Here is a 23,159-nt window from a genome sequence, read left to right as displayed (position 1 = left end):
ATACTGCTGCATTTTCTAGTTGCAATGAATTATTTATGTTGCGACACAAATTTTATAGTTAACGCGCGCAGGGAGATACATCGCTCCTCTTTGTTTAAATTGTTCAAGATAATACTTGACGAAACGCCCAGCATACAAACTTTCCGAATACTGTTTATATACGCTACATTTATTTTCCGTACAACACCTGACCGTTTTCAGAATGCACCGTGAAATAACGGATTAAGATCGCAGTTTGTCTTTGGTGTTTAATGTCAAACTTTCGACGTAGAAGTTTCACTGCGTAAGTCGATTTGACAATAGTCGTTCGCGCTTTGAATTCGTTCCTTTGCGATAGTTATTTCGAGGTAACGCATTTGCAATATAATTGCAACGTAATTAACAAGTTTACAAGGCATTTAAATTAGAAATAATTCGTTACTTGTACTCTTATTATTACTAATAATAACGATATAAATTTTATCAATTATTGCACGGAAAGAATTGTTTTATTGAAATATATAAAAATTTAGCTAAATACAGATCTGAAAATAAATGTTATTAGATTATCGAAGTAATTGGACGTTCAAATTGGTTATTATGAATATCAAAATGTTTTGCTGCATTGCTTATTATGTTTGAGTTTGCTATACAATTATTTTGATGGTCCAACAAAATTATTTTCAGATCTGTATTTACCTAAATTGTTGGAAATTTTAGCAAAATCATTTTTTCTATTATGAATGTGTGATTTATATCCTTTTTTATACACTGAAAAAAATTTTGATCCAATGAATGATCATTAATCACTATCCGACTTGAGTTCATTGATACACTAAATAACTAGATTCATTTTTATAACTACATATTCATTCTTGCAATGAATTCTAATAATAGTTTTACAACCTAAATCATTACGAGAATTCATTGGACTAATTTTCATTAATTCAATGAATATTTTATTACATTTATGTACAGTTTAGTGAACGAATCACGTTTTATACGAATACGCTTTTATCTTTCTTGTTTTACCATCCTTATTCGAGTCTCTTTATCGGTCTCACTTTAATTTCGTTCCGTTGATTTTCGTTATATAAATTAATTAACAGGAGGATTAGGTATTACATAAGGACAAAGATTGCGCTTCACGATGCGTAACATCAAAGCACCTTTATTAAGCCTTTGCCATTTCATAGACATTCTACAAGCGTACATTGCATTTGCAACGAGCTCCGACATAAAGGATCGAGGTATGACGAATAATTCAACACCACTACGCCGAGCAATTTGTCTTGCATTGTGTACGCCTTCCACGACACATCTTTCGCGCGTGACTTTATGCTCAATAGTCTTACTTACACGAGTACTTTAGCGGCAAATAATGTTTGCTGTCCAATTAGTAGCGATAAGTCGCTTTACCTGCCGTGCCTCGCGTGCGTTTGTGAAACTTTATCTTATTCGTACATTCAAGTCACATCAAATCATTCTTTTCTCGCCAATCTATTGTGACGCGAGCTATCATAAACCGCATAATCGTTAAGCAACGGATGCAAATTTGTCTTTGTGGGGCAAAGACGTTGCCGTCTGTACGGCACAAATAGATAATGCAAGCACGAGTGCGCTTTCTCCTTACGTATCCATTAAACTCAATATCTACGTGCGCGAAACTACACAACGAGAAATCGATAAGGAGATAAAAGTAACAAAAGAAAGTTACTACGCACATGTCCGTGTGTGCGGACGGACGGAATCATTGCCTCGTAAAAGAAAAAAGCCCGGTTATGATGAAACATTAGGGTGAGGTGGGATTTGTGGATGAAATATGACGTGATATCTCTCGTCAGAAGGAAAACTGCCCGCGGCACGTTGTCGCGAAGCCCTCTTCGAGAATCTCTCATCGTGATAACGCGGCAGTTCCGCGAACAAGCGGCCGCTTCTAAGCCGCCGCTCCGCTCTCGTCATTGTGGGTGTCTCGACCCAATTCTATCTTCTCTCTCATCCCGTCGTCTCTTTTCTCCATTTTTCCCGAACGACTCGCGCCCGATACAGCTGGCTTCGAGGATGGTCGCTACAAGTGGCGTTGAAAGAATAGGATATCGATGTACCTGCCTTATGTAGGACATTTCTCCCGAAAATTTCACCCTGAAACCGAGGAAGGGAGGGAAGAAAGAAATTCTCAATTTACAGTCCAAGGCGTCGCGTGCGCGGGCGTAGACACGCAAAATCGTGCGATCGTCAAAAAGAAGTACAAGTGTGACTCAGCTGTTCCCGTAGGTCGCGTGTCGTTACGATCAAATGTCTTATTATAGTGTCTACGCTGTTGAAAACATGCAATAATTATATGATAATGCGCGCCGGTTGACGTGTTTCTTTCATTATTTACTGGTCAATTCACGAAAGAAAGTTTTTCGCTGGTTATAAATAACTTCGGATTTCTATAAGAATGTTACACGCTAGCTAAAGTTTCGCTATTATTTTCACGCGACACGCGTTCTAACATTCATTGAAATCGCAAATCGCGAGAGGATTTTTTATTTATGAGCGCATCTAAAATGCAAAAGCCCGGAAATTTTTTCGTCTGCTAAAAATTATGCGTTTATGCGGTGAATTTGTTCGCACTTTGTATACACACACATATATATATATATATATATATATACATATATATTTTTTTTTCTCGAGCGAAAATATGTTTGTAACAGCATTATATTATATGTCAGAACCATCGTTTTTCACTTTGTGTGTAGAAAGAAAAACGTATTTCACATTTTCCGACGTTCTTCAGCGTACCGCGGAGAAGCGTATGTTATTACATGATACGAGCTTCGATAAATATCGCAGAAACTAACGGTATTAGCGTAGTTGCTTATGTCATCAAACATAATAAAACCGCTGGGAAAAAAATTTCAATTTTCGTCTGTACCGTTGTTTTTTGTTTGAATACGATGTTGCCATGTACCTGAGACTTGATATTCTTATTAACGAGGAAGTTATTATCGGTTTCCACGACCTCGTATTTTACGTAGGTACCATACGATACAACTTTATCCGCATACCGCACTGACGAGGCAATTAATTCATGTGACAACGATTGAAGCCATTAATTTTCAATTGGTCGGCTTGACATTAATCGTAGGTTTATTAATTAGCTGTGAGATTCAAGGATAACGGCAAACCGGAAGAACGTCATCCTTGAGTGAGTTACGGGCAAATTGCAATGTTTATGCTAATTCTGATGTTGTATGTTGTTTCGTAGGTAGCATTAGGGGGTTATAAAATCTTTACGCATGGAAAAAGGCACTTACAGTAAAATGTTTACTGTTATGAGGACTAAAGGTACATAAAAAAACTTTATAAACGTAATGTTTAGAGATTTTATGAGAAAATATCGCAGAAAAAGTTGGAAAAATTTTATGAAAAATTACGAATAATTTAAAAAATGTTTGACAAAACCCAAACAAGATTTTTTTTAATTCCAATGACATTCTCTTTGTAAATATATACTTTCATCGATTGATTCTAACTTAAATTAAAGAAAAAATTTTTGTTATTTTTTAAATGGCAATAAAAGACCCAAATCTTTCGAAAAATCGTAATAGTTTTATCAATTCTTACTACACGATTGAGTCATTTATATCCTGCATCTTCTTCTTTGAGATACTAGGAGCTCGTGGCTAAATAATGGTTTATGTCCTTTCCTCTTTTTTTAATACATTTTATAAATAACTTAAACACTAGTTAAAGTGTTAAAGTATATAATGTAAGAATGACTTAATAATTTTTGTATACTGTAGACTGACATTGCATGATAATAACTTCCAAAGTCATAAAGCATGGAAGCTGCGGCTATTCGTGTGTAAAATTGGTCGATAAAAATGAGAGAGATTGTACGCGAAGATGGTCAGTCTCTGTCTCTCTCTATTCAATCAATCATATGGTAGAAAGAAAAGGAGATTGACGATTCCCTCTCTTTTTCTCTCATTTTTGTTGACCACATTTGATATAGGTATTATTTGGATACCAAATGGCGCAGTCTATACTGTGTATCTTTGATAACTTTCAATATATATTTGTTCATGTATAAAATAAAAATTATTCGTATCTGTGTAATTGTTTTTGTGATGGTACTGATGTTATTGTTATTTGTCACTGAGGAGTAGTGTAAGTACGCACGCATATATAAAAATTAAAAATAAAAGCTATCATAAATTTAAAGAGAAAAATTTTATTTTTGCACAAATAAATATTTCTAGCAAGTAATGTTTTATTCAGCTCAAAGTTTTGTTTTGTTTTATGTGAATCGGAATTATGTTTTATTTTTTTTTTAGGACAATTATTTTGAAATATTTAATAAATTAAATCGATGAGGCATCTCTTTGATAATATGGGACAAATATGATATAAACTAAGTAAGTCTCATATCATTTATATGATTTTAATGATAGTCCATATTATTTTCTAATTTTTTGTCCTGTTATAATCTAATCTCAAATTGTTATTTTGTTCTGTATAATTTCTTTTTCAATAATTTTTATGTTAAAGTCTTCAAAATGTTCGAAATTACAAAAAAATTTAGTTTATTACTATAAAGACATTTTTATTTTATTTTTTTAATAAACCAATTTATTCGATTGATTTCATTATTATTTCATTTACTAACGTATACAGCAGACCTGTAACATAAAAAAATGGACTATTAAAATGACTCCAATCAAAGAATATAAAATTAACTACATCATTTTTTTTCTCTTTCCAAAAATATTAATTTGTTAATTTTTTTTTAATAGCTAAATTGGAAGAAGCTAATTGAAAGAAGAAATGGATATTTCAGTCTTTAAATAATACCATAGATACTATATTAGATACTATATAAGAATTATGTTTGAAGATGTTTTTAAAAACTCTTATCAATTTCGCTCCGTTCAACTGTACGTGTAAAAGCGATAAGATATTAACCTAGTAATATCTTTGTAGAGATTGTATAAAAATCCACGAACAATTCATTGTGTATAGTAAAGAACCGGAAAAGAATCGTACTAAGTTAATTTAAAAACTCAGAGAAACAAAAAAAAGTTTCATGAAACTTTCGTGAAGTTCAATTTCTAGATATTTCTAAGATGCGTATTTAAAAAAAAAATTTATTAATATCTACTTCCGTTTATAAGATACACAAAGGAAAACCGACGTTTTTTAATTATTTATAACTTTAAATAAAATTACTTTTTTGCAACTTTTTATGTGTTATCTTTTTTACAAAATCTGTACAAAGGTTACGTTTATAAAAACGTTTCTTTTACATAATTCTTAGTTCTTAATTAATAGTAAGCGTTTTACTGCAGTGTCTTTCCGTGCGCAAAGTTCTTATCATCTCTTACGTAAATGTTGATTACACTTCACGAAAGTCACTGGTAAATAATCGTAAATGCAATGTTAAAAACGATTGTCGGCGCGTGCAGCGTTATGGGAAAATTTATTTTATGCGAACGATGAATTATAATCGTGAAAGTTTCAAAAATCAGATGATTTGTGAAACAGTCACGCCGTTTCGGTTCCAGAAACTCGTTTCCGGCAGACAAATTCTCCGTGGCTTTTCGCCAGACTTGCCACTATTCCTTCATCTCACCGACGCTAAGCTATCCCCGTTCCAATTTGCTCGGAAAATGTTTTTCCTCGCTCCGTGACTCGAAGCCGCGAACGGAGACGACTTGGAAATTGTAAGAACGTCTTCGCGCGCGTGAAGAAACGCTTGGACAAGACGAGACTTCTTCAGTCTTTCCAACATACACATATATCTCGTCGCTTAAATACTTCGAAGGTTCCTTGAACTTAAGAAGGTAGAACTCGGAGGATTCAAAGTTAAGAGCAAAGAATCTAATAGAAGAAAAATCAAGTCTTGCGCGTTTCGATCCGACGAGATACGAAATATTTTCCTCTTTTAACTCGCGTTAAACTTTTTAATGCGCATTTGTATTATTTTACTGAAATATCGAGAAGGAAAGTTTCTCTTTAATTCGTTTCTTGAAAATCGATTCACTTAATGAATTGAAGGAGCATTTTTCTAAGCGAGATTCGTCGTCTTAGAAAACGTCTTGGATGTCTTGGACAGGCGACAGGCAGGAAAACGTAAAGGCTTTGATAGCGATTTCATTCGATTCCAATTAAAGACCATTCGAGACGTCGTCACAACGTGTTACGTATTAAGTTTCTCTTCTTGATGCTGAAATGCAAGCAAAGATGCGATGCTGTCCGTTACATTCTTCATGCATTACCGACAACTCGATTCCTTCCACGTTTCCTCGGGAATCGACTACTTTAGCTCCAGCAATGACGACAAGAAGAATCGACACTTATCTCGGTCGATACGAGAAACGTGAGCAATAAAATAAACAACTAAATATTATAGAAGCCATAAAACGTACATTTGTATCTTATTTCATTAATACACAACTGCAACGGCTTTAACATAATAGCTATAAAATTGATTAACGTACCGTAATAATGGTATCTAATATTCCTATAATAGCGAGACTTTCGATCATCAAATTTCACTTATCTTCATCTCCGTTCCGCTATGTATGAAACCAGAATCCTAGAACTGACTATCCGTACGATCGCACAGGAAATTGGAACTGGTGCCTATCTAGCTCGATCTCATCCCGAAAATTCAATGATCGACGAACTATGCGCGCGCGCGGATTAAATATGCGTTATTATTGATTACTCCAGTATAAATCTAATAGTTATAGATATTAATTAATTTATATTTTGCAATTTTATACATATATTCGTATATCGAAAATCGTGTTTACTTAACTGTTACTAGAACCGCAGCTGTATCATTTTTGACTCATCTGATAGTTTTTCTTTTCCATTTAATTTGGATTTGCACGTGAAGCTTTAAATTTTTGTGGATTATTATAAATAATTATAATTACTAATAATTCTATTTTTGTGCTAATGAAAGTAAAAAGCTTAGATTTACCTTGAATCGCGATTGAGTTAATTTCAACCCGCGGGGTTACCCGCGTTCTAGTGTTAATATTAACTATTCCAATTTAGCCAACAAGTACAAATTTAATGACGCCAATTTTCATTCTATTGCAGAGTTTCAACGTACTCTCAACCCTCGCCATGTATGGATTTTGAACTTCCATTTTCAATACGAGAATCTGTGAAGCTAGGCGCGACGCAGAACGGTAAGTTTGATAGATTTTCTAATAGTTCGCTTTCCATTCGTTCGATTAGATTAGTATATCGCATTAATGTTATTGTTAAATGATGATTGCGAAACAGCAATTTAATGAGCGACTCGTTTAATTAGGATTAGAACAATGTGTTGAAGGACCCTATTAATGATAAATATTCACTGATCGATAATATAATAATAATAATAAATGTGCCCGACAAACGTAATTATTCTGTTGCACTCAGATTCTGAATCCGATCGGAAAATAGAGACGAACGATGAGACAGATCTCCGCACACGCGCACAGTACGTGTATCACTCTTGAAGAATAATTCAGAGAGCCTTCAACATGGAACACGAGTTACGGTGCGATGGTGCGATCGATTCGAATTTACGAGCGGTGCGAATTTTCTCGTCATGCTTCTTCCGCGTCTACACAACGTTTTCGTGATAATTATAAAGTATCGAGTAGAGAAAATTTCACGCTATAGGTACGTGAACCGTGCAAACGGAGATGAAATGTTTTTATATTAAATATAAGGATTTGCACGTTATAAAGATGTCGAAACCACGGTCGGTTTTCTCTCGTTATTTATTTAAGATAAATATTTATTTAATTCAGCTAAAAACGAAATTGTAGAGATTGTGTAATGATTTTTGCCTGTAAGCTAAATTTTAATTAAATCCTCATGATTGTTCATATGAACAGTTAGCTCTCGCTCAAACAATAAACGGTTATATTCTTGCGGTGAAACGCGCGGTGGAAATCATGAGTTGGAAAATTCACGACAACATAAAGCATGAAAGAATTTAAGCAAGAACCATAAGAGAAATAAATTCACTCGGGGATAGTTCCTGGAGAATTCCGAACGCTCACCTATACTGGATACATCGGCATTTTTGAGGATAAAAGAGACTCTGTGATACGATATCGAACACCAGTCTATCTTCTTACTAGAAGCAGAGAACATAAAATACAATAAGGGGAAAAGCGTATATCATGTATATGTCTGATCAAATTTCATGTATTACCACCGTATTTGTACTTGTTAAAAGGATTTTTTTAATTATCTAGGATATTTTACATTTTTAAATTAGATTAATAATTTAAGTAAGGAGAAATATAGAGCGATCGATTTATGATTTTGTCATGAAATTATTATCGAAGTAAAAGCTTTCGAACAACTTTGCGCTTGCTAAAAAAAAAAAGTCCCTATTTTTTGCATTTATTTAATCTATCGCAGCAAGCGAGCAATTGAATAATTGCTAAATACAAGACATTTTTTTACATGTTTAAGAAGGAAAGAGTCGCTCATGAATATTTCAGTAGCGCAAGCTCGAGTCTCTCTGAAACGTAAAAGTAAGAGGACTAAAAGAATATGGAAAAAGCGTATTTTTTTGTAAGAAAAGCGTTAATGTATTTTTCTTAAAAGACAAATGGTACGTGGAAACATTCTGCGCACTTCTCTCTCTCTCTCTCTCTCTCTCTCTCTCTCTCTCTCTCTCTCTCTCTTTCTTTCTCTCTCTCTATCTATCTATTTATCTCTCTGCTATACAAAAATTTTCGAAGAAATTTGTCGCGTGCAGAAAATAAACGGAGGCAAACATTTAGCTCCGTAAAACGTCATCATTAACTGTGCGTAGGTGCGGACTAAATTTAACATTTACACTGACATTGAACGTTATGTGTGATGAGAGACGCGTAAAATGTAGCGTAGGCGTGGGAAGTACGGCTGTTGCGTCATAATAAAAAAAAACGATGCGTAAAATTGCTAGTTAGAATGGACGTTAAAATTAATGATAACACGTACCGACTGACATGTGAGCGTGTTTTGGAAGGCTCGTTGGTTTCTCTCTTCGCATTGCAATCAATTCGATAAAGTTGATCGCTCGTATCAGTTGTCAAAGTGATTCGTAGGTGGTTTCGTTGACCTATTGGTTTGACCCTGTAGTCGTCGATTATTCTTCTCTTTTACGAATATCGCCCACGTAATTCTCTAACTTAAATATCCTGCTTTCCTCTGCAATGCAAAGGATTTCCCACGCGTTTATCGTCCATCAACCTACGCATTTCTTTAATGAAATAAACTATATTTCACAGTAAAACATGTAGGTAAAACGGGGTTAGTTAAGTCAAGGGGCAAGTTGGAAAATGTAAATATCTAAATAGCTAAAATACTTGTTTATGCTTGCATAAGATAGCACAAAGACGGAGATTATTGCGCTGAATGCAATTTATCAACAGCCGATCACCTGTGCTTTTTCGTTTTCGTACATCAAAAGTAAAATTATTACATGAGTATTCTTTTTAATCTATATGATAATTGAAACGATTAATAAAAACAAAACGTGTTTTTTAAATATAAGTCATTAGTATTTTTTTTAGCTTTAATGTTCAAATTGCTATTTTATTTACGGTTTTTTAGTTTAAAAAAAATATTTCAGTCGACACTGATACAAAGTTTTTTTTAGCAAAAATCATTACATAACTATAAACTTTATAAATTCAGATGCTTAAATAAAATCTGTTTTTATTGATGTTTTTTATTCTATGTTAACGATTAAAAATATATTTTGTTTAATTTTTGTTATAAACGTACGATAAAGTGTGTTAAATTTTTTGAAATTTTTTAAAAATAATTAAACATTTAACGAGAGAGTATTACCAATTATCATACGTAAGATAAAAACTTTAATAAAAATTTAAGTAATATACATATATATATATATCTTTCATTTTTTAATAATACATAATCTTATTACAAACAATTATCTTCATGGTTCAGCTTACTCTTTCGGGATTGCTCTACATGTCTCATGGGTGGAGTCCATTAACTCACTTTGCCTCTTTGTAATAAAAAAACTTTGTTTTTTTACTTACGAAGCATATTAAGGATTTATAAGTATTAATTATTAATCATATGAACATGCAACATTTTAAAGCAATTCTCAATAGTCTATCATAATTGTATGAAGATTTACAATAATTGTAACAAAAAATGTCATAATTAGCTCCGCTCTAATGGGAACAAATATTATACATGTGTATCAACAGTCCATTTAATCTTTTGAACATTGTTCGAATGATTCGATTTACCAGACATTCTCTCAGTGAGCTCAGTGAATGGATTATTTCCATTATGCGTCTTGTCTGTGAGCCATTCGCGTAAGGAGTAGATTCCCACGAAACAACATTAACGAGCAAGTTGCAAAATGGCCGGGGGAAGTTGAGCCGGTGGCTGAATGGATTAAAGCGCAACTACGTAGAGTATGGAATATCCGGCTTCGGGGCTCTCCTTCCCTCCCCTCCGAACCCATGCGAAACTTTTCGCAATTGTTAAAGTATTAACTCACTTTTAAAGCGGCTTTACTTTCGCGCGTTTTTTGCCGGCGTGGAGTTACGCGAAACGGCACAAGAAAGCACTCCCCGATAATTAACTTAATTCGCGTTCCCACGTAGCCCTCTGTACGCGAATAGTATTAAACGGCGGTCGCTGATAACAATGCAATAATCGTGTTTATGCTCGCTCTTGTAAAACATTTTCATTCGCGTGTTGTTATTACTTTCGAGAATTTCCCTTAATCTTTTGTGCATAGACAGAGTCATTTAGAGTCATCCTTTTTTATTTCATAAATTGTTTGTTTGATTTTTATGAAACTTTATGGATAATGCTTTATTCGAATTTGAGATCAAAAATAAAAAATTTTAAATAGTCAATTCAATATGATAGATGGAAATTAAAAATAATCTAATTATCAACATAAAACTCAATTTTAGGGACTTTTTAATTGTGAAGTACATATATATAACAGTTTCCAGTTTCGCTATACTTCTCAGTGTTACGTAAACATAGTTAGTACTAATTTCCGGACTGACTTCTAAACTCTGATTATGACTTGTCATATTATATCCTCCTTCATTGGAGGTTATTAACCTTCTGAAATTTGACATTTTCAGGCTATACATTTAAACTCAGCGATATCAGAGAAATCTCCTGAGACCGAGTTTTCCATGACAATCGAATTATTTTTTTAAGTGAAATTTTAGAATTCTGAGACCAACATTGAAGCGACTCTAAAAAGCAAAATTTTTCTCTTCATTGTTAAAAAGCTGTTCTCAAAGGATTAAATTTGCATCACGTCCTATATATTAAACCTTCCTGTTTCTATAATTGTTCTAAATATGTCTTAAAGTATTTCAAATATGCTCTAAAAAAAGAGCGTAAACGATTCGCGTGCTCAACTGCTATTATTGTCTCTTGGAGATTTGATAGCACGGGCAACTTCTAAAAATATTTGGTTAAACTTTGCCGGTGTGCATTCTATACTGGTTACACACTAATAAAAAAATGGCACATAAACATTGCCCGACTATTTTAAGAAATATCCTAGCGTGTCCAGAAACGTTTCCCATTCTAGAAAGAATTTGAGGTCGACTTGCCTGGGCTGGAGCTCTTCTCCCGTAGCGACCTCATTCCATTTCCTCCTTTTCTATTGCGTTCTCCTCGTGTGCGGAACTGATGGTAAAATGACCCCGATGCTATCACGATTGTATTTTGTAGCGGGTGGCACCATGAAATGACGTTACTTGTATGAGAACGAGAACGTAACAAAAGTTAGATGAGGTGTGACATTCAGTTGGACCGGTCACAGCACGAGTTACAAACTGTAAATCCTTACTTACGTATGAGTTCTAAACATTATTTGAAAGAGAAAAGAAGAATAACATGATATTTCACTGAATATCAAATGAACAATGGTAACCCAATCCTTTAGTTTCCTGAGTTAAATAACATTTACATAATATTTAAATAACATTTTGTTGTTTAACTTACATGTGTATCAAAATGTAAAAAATCAATCCATTCCTGTGGTTGGTTTCAATGTAAATAACGTCTATAATAATATATGCGCTAATAAATAATAAACTAGTCAAATTTAATATATTTTCTTAAGTGAAATTGTTTAACTCCGTTATTTTAATAGTTAAGTTAAATTAACGGCATACCGAATAGAAGCAGTGCAGTCGACCTATAGAAATGACTAAAAATAACTGAAATTGAATATAATTTGACATTATGAATTTAACAGGATATACATAAAACGTAACTACGTAACGAGCTCGAAAACAATTTTCACGCTTGATGATCGAAATGGGAAAATTACTGTCCCTCGAAATGTTTGTATATATACATGCTGTGAGTGTGTTTTTAAAGCCCTTAAAATAGTTAACGTTGACCAAATGGATTCGCATGCATGAGCGCAGAACATCGTAAAGCCTTTTTTACCCTCCTAGCATTCCTGAATGAGAATCCGCCGTAAAACGCCCTGCGAGAGAATTCACGCGGCCTCGCTTTCTATTTACCATAAGGCACAATAATAAAACTAATGACATCGTTTTACCGATTCCCGAAGGAAGCGATAAAGTTCGTTTTCCGTATATAGGCGTCGGCATCGAGACAAGGCAGAATCTTCTCCACCTTGTGGTTTTCGACTTCCAATTCGATTTCGTTTCGCGGCGATTCGATTACGGACATCTATACTTGGTAACAGACTGAACGTCAACCTAAGAAAGGAAGAAGAGAAAACGTGAGGGATAGGGGTGGTCTCGTGCGAACGAAATGTGGTAGTTTACTCACGAGCCCATCGGGAAGGGCGCAGCTTATATTAACGTTTTATCGCGCGATAATGCATCGGCATAATGCGCCTCGGCGCGCAGCAAATTATGAACCACGTCCTAACTTGCTGTGCATTAAATTTCGAAAATAGAGCGCTTCAGTTACCAAGCACGAACGGGTGTAAAATGGATAGTTATTAGTATCGTTAGGATAAAGTCGCGTTCTATCGGAATAAAATTTCCAGCACGACCGACTCTTTTTCCCCAGCGTGCAATATCGTATTGCGCAAGGAACGCATCGCGGTATTATCCGCGATTATGTCATCGCGCGTGTGTAAAGCTAAAAAGATCCGCATTACTGTAAAGACATATGAACTTTTGACCCGACCCGATTTTAGCTCTTAGCAATATTCATAAATTCGTAAACGCGCATCGACGTGGGCCAATGAATTATCGGAAACGTATCTCGGAGATATGTCTATGATTTCGTCCGCTTTAACAGCAATGAATGAATTTACCTTTTTTTTCTTCGTCCACGTTTCTTTTTCGAGAAAAAAAAATGCGAGAAATTAATTAAACCTGGACATAAACGATGCAGTGAATAACGCGAACGGATAGTTGAACAGCACATGTATTTTTTTTTTTTTTTTTTTTTTCATGAATATTTATGAACGATACGACGCGACCACTTGATAAAAATGGTAAATTTTGCCGTTTGATATTGTTTTACGTTCCGTAACGAAACCTTTCCTAGATTGTTTATTATTATTGCTGTTATACTCTAGAATATTGGACAATTGTATACCTATAGCATTCGCGCCTTACGTTTCATAGCGTAACCTCGCTTAGTTCTAGATTGCTTACTATTATTGCTGTTACTATTATAGATTATTGTACATCGCGGAGCATTCTATGCGCTCCCGCTTGGATATGAGCACCGAACAATGCGAGAATTCTCGTGAGCGAAGCGTGCTTGTTAGCGGTTAATCAAATATCGAGTGAAATATCGAGCAAAATGGGATTGAAGGCGATCGCTGCCGCGATCTAGTGCAGTTAGGGCAGGCAACAAAATAAAAACGCTAAGTAAAAGGAATCATGCAAATCTCCTTTTACGCGAAGCGTAGGAGAGTGTATGTGTCGATTCGAACCGCAGCTCGTTCGCAGTTTGGATAACCGGGATACGTTTACAAATGTATTTAGGCTAATTTGTGTCACCCACGCTCGTCCTCGCGTGGGAGCTGCTACGTGCGTCTGATCAATAATAGACTCTTACTACTCGCGGCGGACGAGGCAGCAGCTCGTTAATTCGACACGCACTCGCGATCGGTACATCTCATTTACGCGTCTCTTACACAGATTATGAAGTAGCAATCAAGAGGATCAATAATAAAAATTGATGAAATGGGGAAATGAACGGTACTATCGTTCGGAAAAATGAAATGATATTCCCAAGTGCAAACGTACGTTGAAAAAAAATATCCTGCGGTTTAATTTGAATTCTGGTTGAAAACTGGATTAGAAATTTCTTGTGTGTTAAATTTCCTAGAATTCTAATTCAGACAATCAAAATTCTGATTGATATAATCAGAATCTTCTGATAATTCGTCCATTTTCAACCCGACCCGATTTTTCTCAGTGTAGCCCTCTTGAAACGAATGTCAAGTATCATTTGTCACACGCATTTGCGTGTCTCTGATCGATGTTTCGTCATCGGTTACTCATTTTAAGGAGAAAAGCGAGGTCAGGTCGATCGCCAGTCGACAAGACCTTGACTCAGTGGCCGTATGCAGCGACGAGTGCGCACGCGCTCTCTCTTTCTTTCTCTCCTTCTCTCTCCCTCTCTCTCTTTCTATCAGTCTGGCGGCAATAAGCCAGGACAGAATGTAGTAGAGCGTCGCTACTACTACCCCTCTACTATTACTACGCTTACGTTTACCACCCTCTCGATCGTCGGTGTGCTTACGATACTCTGCTCACGCGCGCACGTGTACGGCTCGATTCTCCTACGCAACCGATTAATGAATGCGTCACGAAGAGGTCTGCGTCCGACGTTCCACACTCGACCCGCGATCCCTGACCTCCGACTCTCGAATGAAAATGTAATCCTTGTACGATTTAAAATAGGAGATTCGAATGATCTCTTATCCGAAGATCGACCATCGGATATCTCCACGTTATCTTTTTCTTTTTTAAGAGAATAAATGAAGCATTTTTATCGCTTTCAGCGTTATCGTTCTCGGAATTACTGACAGTAGTAATTAGTATGCTCTCCCTGTAGGGAAATGGTCTTATTTTTACATACAAGCGTTATCCACCGCTATCCAACGTTATCATCGAAGTCATCCTATTATGTATAATTGATCTTTTTTTTCCTTTTTTTGTACGTATCTTATTTCGGTTCGAATAACGAGAAACAGGGGAATAATTTGAATCTCTTAATCTCTCCATTGGAAAATTTGAGCGATTATTAAAAGTCTCGCAAAGATAAAATATTAAATATACAGTCAATTATTAAACAAACTCAATTTAGTTCCGCGAGAGAAGGTAGATTCCGATTTCAATTACTGAAAAATTCACTTTATAGACCTTAGTCTCGGTTCAGGTATACATAGTTTGTATGAACAATTCAAATATCATTATCTGATATTCTTCTTTACGACATGATTGGTAACGCTATCGATTTTCTGGTCAAATGTAATGGATGCTTTAACGCCACTCGCGTTATATGAATAATTACATAATTCGCGGCGAGATGATGTTGAGAGATCCTACCACGGAGTATATCGATCACGCCGCAATTATCCGATATTCACGCACACGCGCTGGAGCAAAGTCTCGTTTTTCTACTTGTCGTAAAATAAATCATGTCTTTATATTAGAGACAAGACAAACCGATATGAAATTAACCTGTAACATTTATGTACGTTCGGGGAATCTCTCTGATTCATCGTCAGTGCTTTTAATATCTTAGACATTTATACGTTATTTATGTAAACGGATATACTAAATAACCGAATGACTATACGAGTATAACGTGGATGGAAAGGTCAAAGGATACTCCGAGATAACGGAACGCGTCTCTGTCCTTGAAAAGACCGAAGCGTTCTAGTTGCAACAGCACCGACTGCTTTCTAAAGTTTTAAAGCGTGAGCTGTATCTAACCCTGCAAATTACCATAATCGGGTTTGCAGCATCGATTATGCGAATTGTGGCCGAAGCTTCGTTCACGCTATGTTCGAATTCGTGCTTGCAGGTACGCGTCCCACTGAATTTAAACTAGATTCGTGCTAAATTAAGAATTTACAACTGCAAAGTAAACTCGCGCGCGAGGTGAAATACGAAAAAAATATCGATTTACATTCGCGTACATTTTGCGGTCGGGATATTTCAGAGGATTTCAACAGGCACGCTAAGTGATCAGGATAAAACGTGAAATCTGCAGAATTCAAATGTGGAAAAAGAGTCGAATAAGTTCAAGGTTTACTATATATGTTGAAAGTATATAACCTTTGAACATTTGACCTCCGCTTTTAGGGTTATGTAGGAGAAATGTGTCGATGAAGAGCACTCGATGATGAAATCGAAATCTATGTCGAGTATCTTTCACGAAAGAGAGAGAGAGAGAGAGAGATTGCGAGAGCATAAGACTGCAGAGTGCAGATCCCAGAAATCGTGTTGAACTTAAAAGAAGTCCCTCGTCAGCTTCTAAAATCAGTTAAGGCAATTGAATCTTTTTTGAAGGACTTCTCAACCTTTTGCTTCATTTGACTTCGTAAGAGACATGGATTCGCGCTTGATTCTATAGTTATATGTACGCTTACGAAGCTCAGCCGCGGCACAGATAACGTTTATCTATAATAGGAACGGGCATCCCTTTGCTAACAAATGGCACGTTATCTCAGCAATGCTACCTTTTCATTGGCCCGCAGAATAATTTGACCCTTCGATAAGAGAAAGTAAGTTTGGTCGCGAATCTCGATTACCGTACCGTTATTTAAACGATCGTTTTCGTCAAACTTATTCCAGACTGTCTTATCTGGCGACGTTCAATTTCGAGCACAATCCGCTAACCCTTTAGCAACCTCAAATCTCCGCGGTTACACGAATGTATCTTGTCACGTGCAGACATTATTTTTACTTTAATTTTAAAGCTAGATTATACATCCTACTTGGGATTATATTAGATTCAAGACGGTATATTGTCATCTATGCAAGAACAGAATGCTGTTTTTCATATTCATGCACCTTCGCGTGGTCGATGGGAAAATATTTTCGCTCCGTTTTATCCGATTTGTCAAATTCACGACATACTTGGAAGTTTCTGGGAAGATATCGATTGCAGGCGTAGCCGCCTACCTTTGCTGTTACCGGCACGATGCGCGGCGGCCGAACTTTTACCGTTTTCGCGTGCTTCGGACACATCGACTGGCAACTTCCAAAGCGGTTGTTAAAGTAGCGGTGATCCTCGAACGATTTTCATAGACACACTGTCCAGAAATCATGCAATCTATTGGAATTTGCATTTATTCTTTGAATCATCGTCAATCTATTTGGTAACATCACAGCTGTTAATGTGAAAATAAACTGTTAATGTGAGAATAGCTTTCCGTCCTGTGAAATGCGAACGGATATCGGGTAGAAAATGTATGATCGATATCTACTACTGTTTAACCGCTGTTATTATTATTTAAACATGCAACGTCGTTATTACGTTTTTTATCAGTTAAGTATTGTTTGATTAATCTAGAGTTAATTCTCAGGAAAACTAACTCGAGGATAAAAACCAACTTCGAAGGAATACTGACGGTTATCTTTTTCGGTTTGTCGAGGGACAAACGCAGCGTTTAGATTCTGAATTTTTAATATCTTTTTCGCCTTAATTCCTCATTTCCATGCATAAGATCATCTTATCCATCTCTGACGACGATATCCAGTTTGTCAAGGATATCCCAGCTCTGAAAAGAGTAAACGAAGCGAGCGGGACATCCGGATGGCACGCCAAGCGTCTCGACGATAAATAGAGCGTAATTTAGTTTCCGTAATACTCGTCGCTAATTCTACCTTCTACCCACGCTCTTGTCGTCTCGCGGAGGGTCGATGTTACGCAAGCGGAAGAATGTCATGAGTTACATCGTACTCATCCCCGCGACCGTGCATTCAATATATCGATTCCCCAACGCGACGCGACGCGACGCGACGCGAAGCGACGCGAAGCGAGACGACGACGCGATGTGTCCTTGTTATTTCGTGCAACGGTCAGACGGTCGCCAGACTGACGTAGATGAAAATAGTTACGTGGCAAAACGAATCGACAGCCGGATCAACCTGTCAAGTACATTATCTAATCGATATACGTTCCTGGAATGTATTCAAGGCCAGTGTTAGGAAATTCGATTCTCTCTATCTGTATTATGTTTTATCCTTCTTTTTTTTTTATATTTCATATCAATATTTTATGTATTATGCATTCTCGACGCGTGTCGCGCCAACCATGAGAAACGCAAGTATATAGATACGTAGATGTCTCGCCCTCGGATAGAACTATACGACGATATATCAACGAGCGAGTAATGGTACACGCCTCGTAATGTCGTAGATAAATGGATACGCGTGTTTATGCACCGGTGCATCGTCGCGTCGTTTTCCAAAGAGCGCACTCGATGAACAAAAGTCTGGATATACTTGATAAGAATTGGTTGTTCCGTAGAAACGCAATCTCCGCTTATTTATGAGAAAGACATAAAGACACGAAAACGTATAGGACATAAATCGATATCGTTTCTCGTTTCTCTCGGAGAATGGAACATTTACGGTATTTTAAACGTATCGGAAGCACGGTGCTTTAGAGGTAAGGATCTTAACTGTCGATGTAATAACGCGGTGCGATATAAATCTGCGATGAATCTTACGCGGCTTGAGATGTGATTAAAAAAAAAAAAAAAATATATATATATATATATACATATATATATGTATATAAGACACAAAAATATAAAACATATCTGAGATGTACTTACGTATATTTACGGAGCTTTTAACAATGCTCGAACAGACAGTTTAGAATGAGAAAAGTTGCCATTCCACCGAGTGATTCTATTTACGCCCTATACAAGGTTCGAGTCAGCGAGGTGAGTCGCAACTGGGTCACCAAGGGAGCTCTTGAAAAGCGTTTGATTTCCCATAGCACCATCCTAACGTCCATATTGTCGTCACGAAAAACTACGCATGCAATTATTATTTATTAAATAATCTGTAAAATTTAAAATTATCTTGCAGCGGCGAGCATCGTTGAACAACAATATTAAATATTAAATATTTAATCGTGATACAAGGGTCATATTATTTTAATATGTCAAAAGATACGAGAGAGATTGTTTAATACGTTTTCTAACAAGATGGTCTATATTGTTTTAGGAACTCCAATAATGTGAACGTACAAACGAACGCAAATGCCCAACAAGGCACGGCCTCGTCAAGAGTGGTCTCCTCAATCCCTCTTAGATGTCTTGTGAGTATCAAAAAAATTCCAATCGAAATATAACCTTATCGGTATTTGCTACGAAATTTTCTTAACTGTATCGTGCGACTGGGGCAAGATTGATAAGCTTTTTGGAAATATCTTTAAATCATTTCTGTGTAAAATAAGATCTATGATATTAAAAGAACTAAAATATCCATTTCCATTAAAATAATGTTTTTCTCTTTTTAATTTATTACTAATTTTTTATAACTTTTATTTTCAATTTTTATATTTGCACTACCAAGAATACCTCAGTGATAAGTAACAATAACATCAGCTATTATTATTACAAAAAAATTACGCGAATGCATACAATAGTTTTCATTTTATGAATGAATAAATATACGTTGAAAGTTATTATCAGTGTCATCCCGTTCCGATATTCGCAGGTTCAATATACTTTAAATTATTGTATCTTTTTGCTTGAAGTTAATATAATTAAACAATTTTTTTATTTTGAGGGTCAAAATACAAGAAATAAAATCATACGTAACTTAAAATTATATAAAATTATAAAAAATATTTATTATACACAATTTTTTACGATTTTGATGAAAATGTTCAGATTCACTGAACCTGTGAATATCAATTAGGACTAAAATTATATGGGAACTATATTTCAATATATTTCTTCTTCGTTTGTGCTCAATTCAATTACATCGCAATTCGAAATCTTGCGGAATCCGTGGCGAGAGAACCGTATGTAATTAGTTAATTAAAGTTTCCGCATTTGTCCTCCGAACGAGAAAATTGCTGCTTTCCGCGGCTACATTCATTGAACTAGCTCGCTAGATAGAACATTCAATTTTAACGGCACGGAAGATCATTGTCTGTCGCAATTCTTCTTTTATATCTAACGCGTAGTTATCTTTGTAACAGGATATGAATTTTCATGCCCGTTAAAAGTAAAATCTTCGAAGTGTTCATCCAGAAAGTTACGTTAATGCGTCACATAAATTTGCCTGGTCGTACGATTATATACGGTACGGTGGTGATAAGTAAATAGCGAGTCGTTTCGATAGTCACGAGTGCGAGCATCGCGAGGAGCGCAACGACGCGGAAGGCAACTCTGGAAATTGCAATTTGTCCGAATAACACGGGCCGCGTATTTCCCACGAAAACACCTCGGCCTGCTGCGTCGCGGCACCATCATGCCCACGCTACGCGATACCGTGCCATAGCACAAAGCAAATTTTAGCTAGAAAACTTGCGCGTCAAATGGCTCCCGTTGTGCAATAGGAAGTCGACTATGACGCGAATATTATTCCGGGCGTGTCCCGAACTTCCGGAGCGAAGAGACAGAGAGGCTTGTTAATAAAAATGTAATATTAAAGAGCGTCTGAATACACGATACGCGCAGAGTCGTTTGTAACATCAAGTATCTAGTTACGGATAAAGAAGAAAGTCCGGGAAAACACCCGTAAATACCAGCAATCTCTTTCGAACGTGCGCGGTTTTATAAGATTTTTCGGACGCGGGGGAAGAGACGTAAGCGGAGAGAGGATGTAACAAGATGAAGAGAGAAACGACTTCGTTAGCGATAGATTCGCTAATTGCGGTCCGAGTTGCAATTAAAGCCGAAACGACGAGACGAGACACGCGCTACGTACATATACTTGATTATTCTGACGAATCAACGTAAAACCAATGATGTAACATTGCTGAGGCGTATCGGCGGTAAACGTTAGAGAAGCTATTACATCGGAATACAAAATGTAGCCACATCAAATTTAGATTGCTCTCTGTCTCAGGGGTACCGACCTTTCTGCATCATTTATAACGGATCGATCTTTCGCTACTCTGACCCGTCTCCCTGCACTTCGTCCTCCCGCGTCTCGTTTCAGAAGTTCATTAGCTATTCGGAGTTTAAGAGCTCTCGACTACAAGTTTCGTCACTTGTGAATTTTGATTCATTTTCGGGCTACGCTTGAGATGTGGACGACTTTCGCCATCGTGGGATCTTTATTCACGTGAGAACGTAATTTACATGCCTGTTGCGCTGATGCTGTAAATATCTCAAGCAACGTTAACAAATGTAATTTGCGACAAATTGAGAACGCGAGAACGTTTCTTATCAATTTTTGTTATCGAATGTCACCAGCGGCGATAAGGACGAGAAATTGTGATGCAGTACAATATAATTATCGATAATATCATTTCCTTACTTTAAAGCGATATAATTCAAAGAATGTGATTTTCATGTTATTACCATGAACGAGTTAGGTAATGATTGTTCTGTCAGTCATCAAAAGTAAATTAACTAATTTAACTTTACAGTTCGTCAAATAGCACTGTGATTTTTTTAAGGTTTTCGAAGAGATCATAATATCTTCTACAAGAGACACATTTTTTAAGTTGTCGGTTTTGTAAGTGAAAAATGGAATCTTCTACAGAGAACATTTAGAGTTGAGACAGTTTTGTGATTAATAAAGTTTGAAGAAGAAATTGTTTCATTTTGAATGTATCATTTATCTGATAAAAGTAAATATAAACTATCGATAATATTTCGAGTTATGTTACTTTTGATGAATTATTTCGGTTATAATTTTGTAAAACATCAATATCGTGATAACTCAAAAGGGTTGCAAAACAAAAATGACATTGAATGTTATTGGGAATCCATTCTTTTTTCCGCGATATTATTTGGTTAGTTATTGATTAAGTCGAAAAATATAGGTTTTTTCTTTTTCTGAAAAACTTAATTTTTTTAAAATTACGTCACTATTGAAGTAAGAGAACAATATATCGGAAAAGATACAACGATAAATATTTTATTGGATGGTAATACATATTTTATTGGATAGTATTAACTCAATCGCCCATTATTTTTCGCTTACGGGACAATATGCGGGTCGATGATTTATCGTTCACAGGGTGAACCACGAAATCCTAACGTATGACTCGTGAAACGCCGGTAAATCCATCGATCGATGCTTTTGAGCCCGCATTCAATGGAGAACGAAATTAGCGAGCACGGCATTGACAACCGCTTTGTTCGTCTGTCACGCGAACATTCTCGCGATAAATTTGCACCGGCAATCGTAGCGTTTCGTGTAAATGCCAATCAGCTGCATAATTATCGGTCACGAGCCACTGCGGTGGCCCGAAATTGTTTCGATTCCCTTAATTGGAATTTTATACAGAAAATAAGCTGCTTGCGTTAAATAATGTATTAGTCACACTCTCCCTAATTCGTTTCCGATAAATCGGATCTTGAAACTGAAGTTGTAATAGCCCGCAAATTAGACGTCCGTGGGGATATCCGTGCACCGTATCCGCGTGCACGGTGGACTGTAATAATCGGCAATCACGGTGAGACTTAATCATTCCTACCGCGCCTCGGTGAAGAAAGAATAGATTAGAGACGTCGTCCGTAACTAATGGCGCTGTTGCGTGCTAAGAGAAGAGAAAAACGAGAGAAAAAAAAGGCGATTGCCCTTTGGAAACCGAGGATACCTTTCAGAGTGAGACTCGTGCTCGAGAGAGTAGAGCCGAGAGAGTCGGTAGATACTTTGAATATCAGGCGAGACAGCCATTTCTCGATGTCTTCCGCAGGTGGATGCCCCGCTCCGCTATGAGGCCGGCCGAGGGTGACGCATCGGATTGCATTTTGGTGGTCGGCGTATCTAGATCGAAAATGGCCGTCGCTTTTCTATCAGTCGCCCTGCTGTCTCTCTTTCTCACCTTCCACATACTCTATGACAGCGCCGTTTATAGTCTCCACGCGGTTTCCGCCGTCGAAGGACGCACGGTCGAGCTGGTCTCTCAGGTACGTATTTCGTGTCTTGTAACAAAAATACGTGTCATTATCTATATCCAAAGATAGAACGGCTGCCATGATGATGATGGATTTACGG

General features: G+C 36.5%; 1 protein-coding gene across 1 annotated transcript in view; it reads left to right on the top strand.

Moving 5' to 3' along the window:
* Positions 1–23,159, top strand: part of Hs3st-A (Heparan sulfate 3-O sulfotransferase-A) — a 54,561-nt gene that overhangs the window by 13,637 nt on the left and 17,765 nt on the right. Inside the window, exons 2-4 of the mRNA XM_011062265.2 lie at positions 7,084–7,175; positions 19,197–19,290; positions 22,858–23,071. Coding sequence (XP_011060567.1) covers positions 19,232–19,290; positions 22,858–23,071 — 273 coding nt within the window. The 5' untranslated portion in view covers positions 7,084–7,175; positions 19,197–19,231. The remainder of the gene's footprint in view (positions 1–7,083; positions 7,176–19,196; positions 19,291–22,857; positions 23,072–23,159) is intronic.

Source organism: Acromyrmex echinatior, chromosome 11 (genome assembly GCF_024713525.1).
Source record: "Acromyrmex echinatior isolate Ae372 chromosome 11, ASM2471352v2, whole genome shotgun sequence".
In the NCBI taxonomy this organism is placed as follows: Eukaryota; Metazoa; Arthropoda; class Insecta; order Hymenoptera; family Formicidae; genus Acromyrmex; species Acromyrmex echinatior.
The sequence above is the reverse complement of the archived record's forward strand: the minus strand, read 5'-3'. Positions and strand labels throughout refer to the sequence as shown.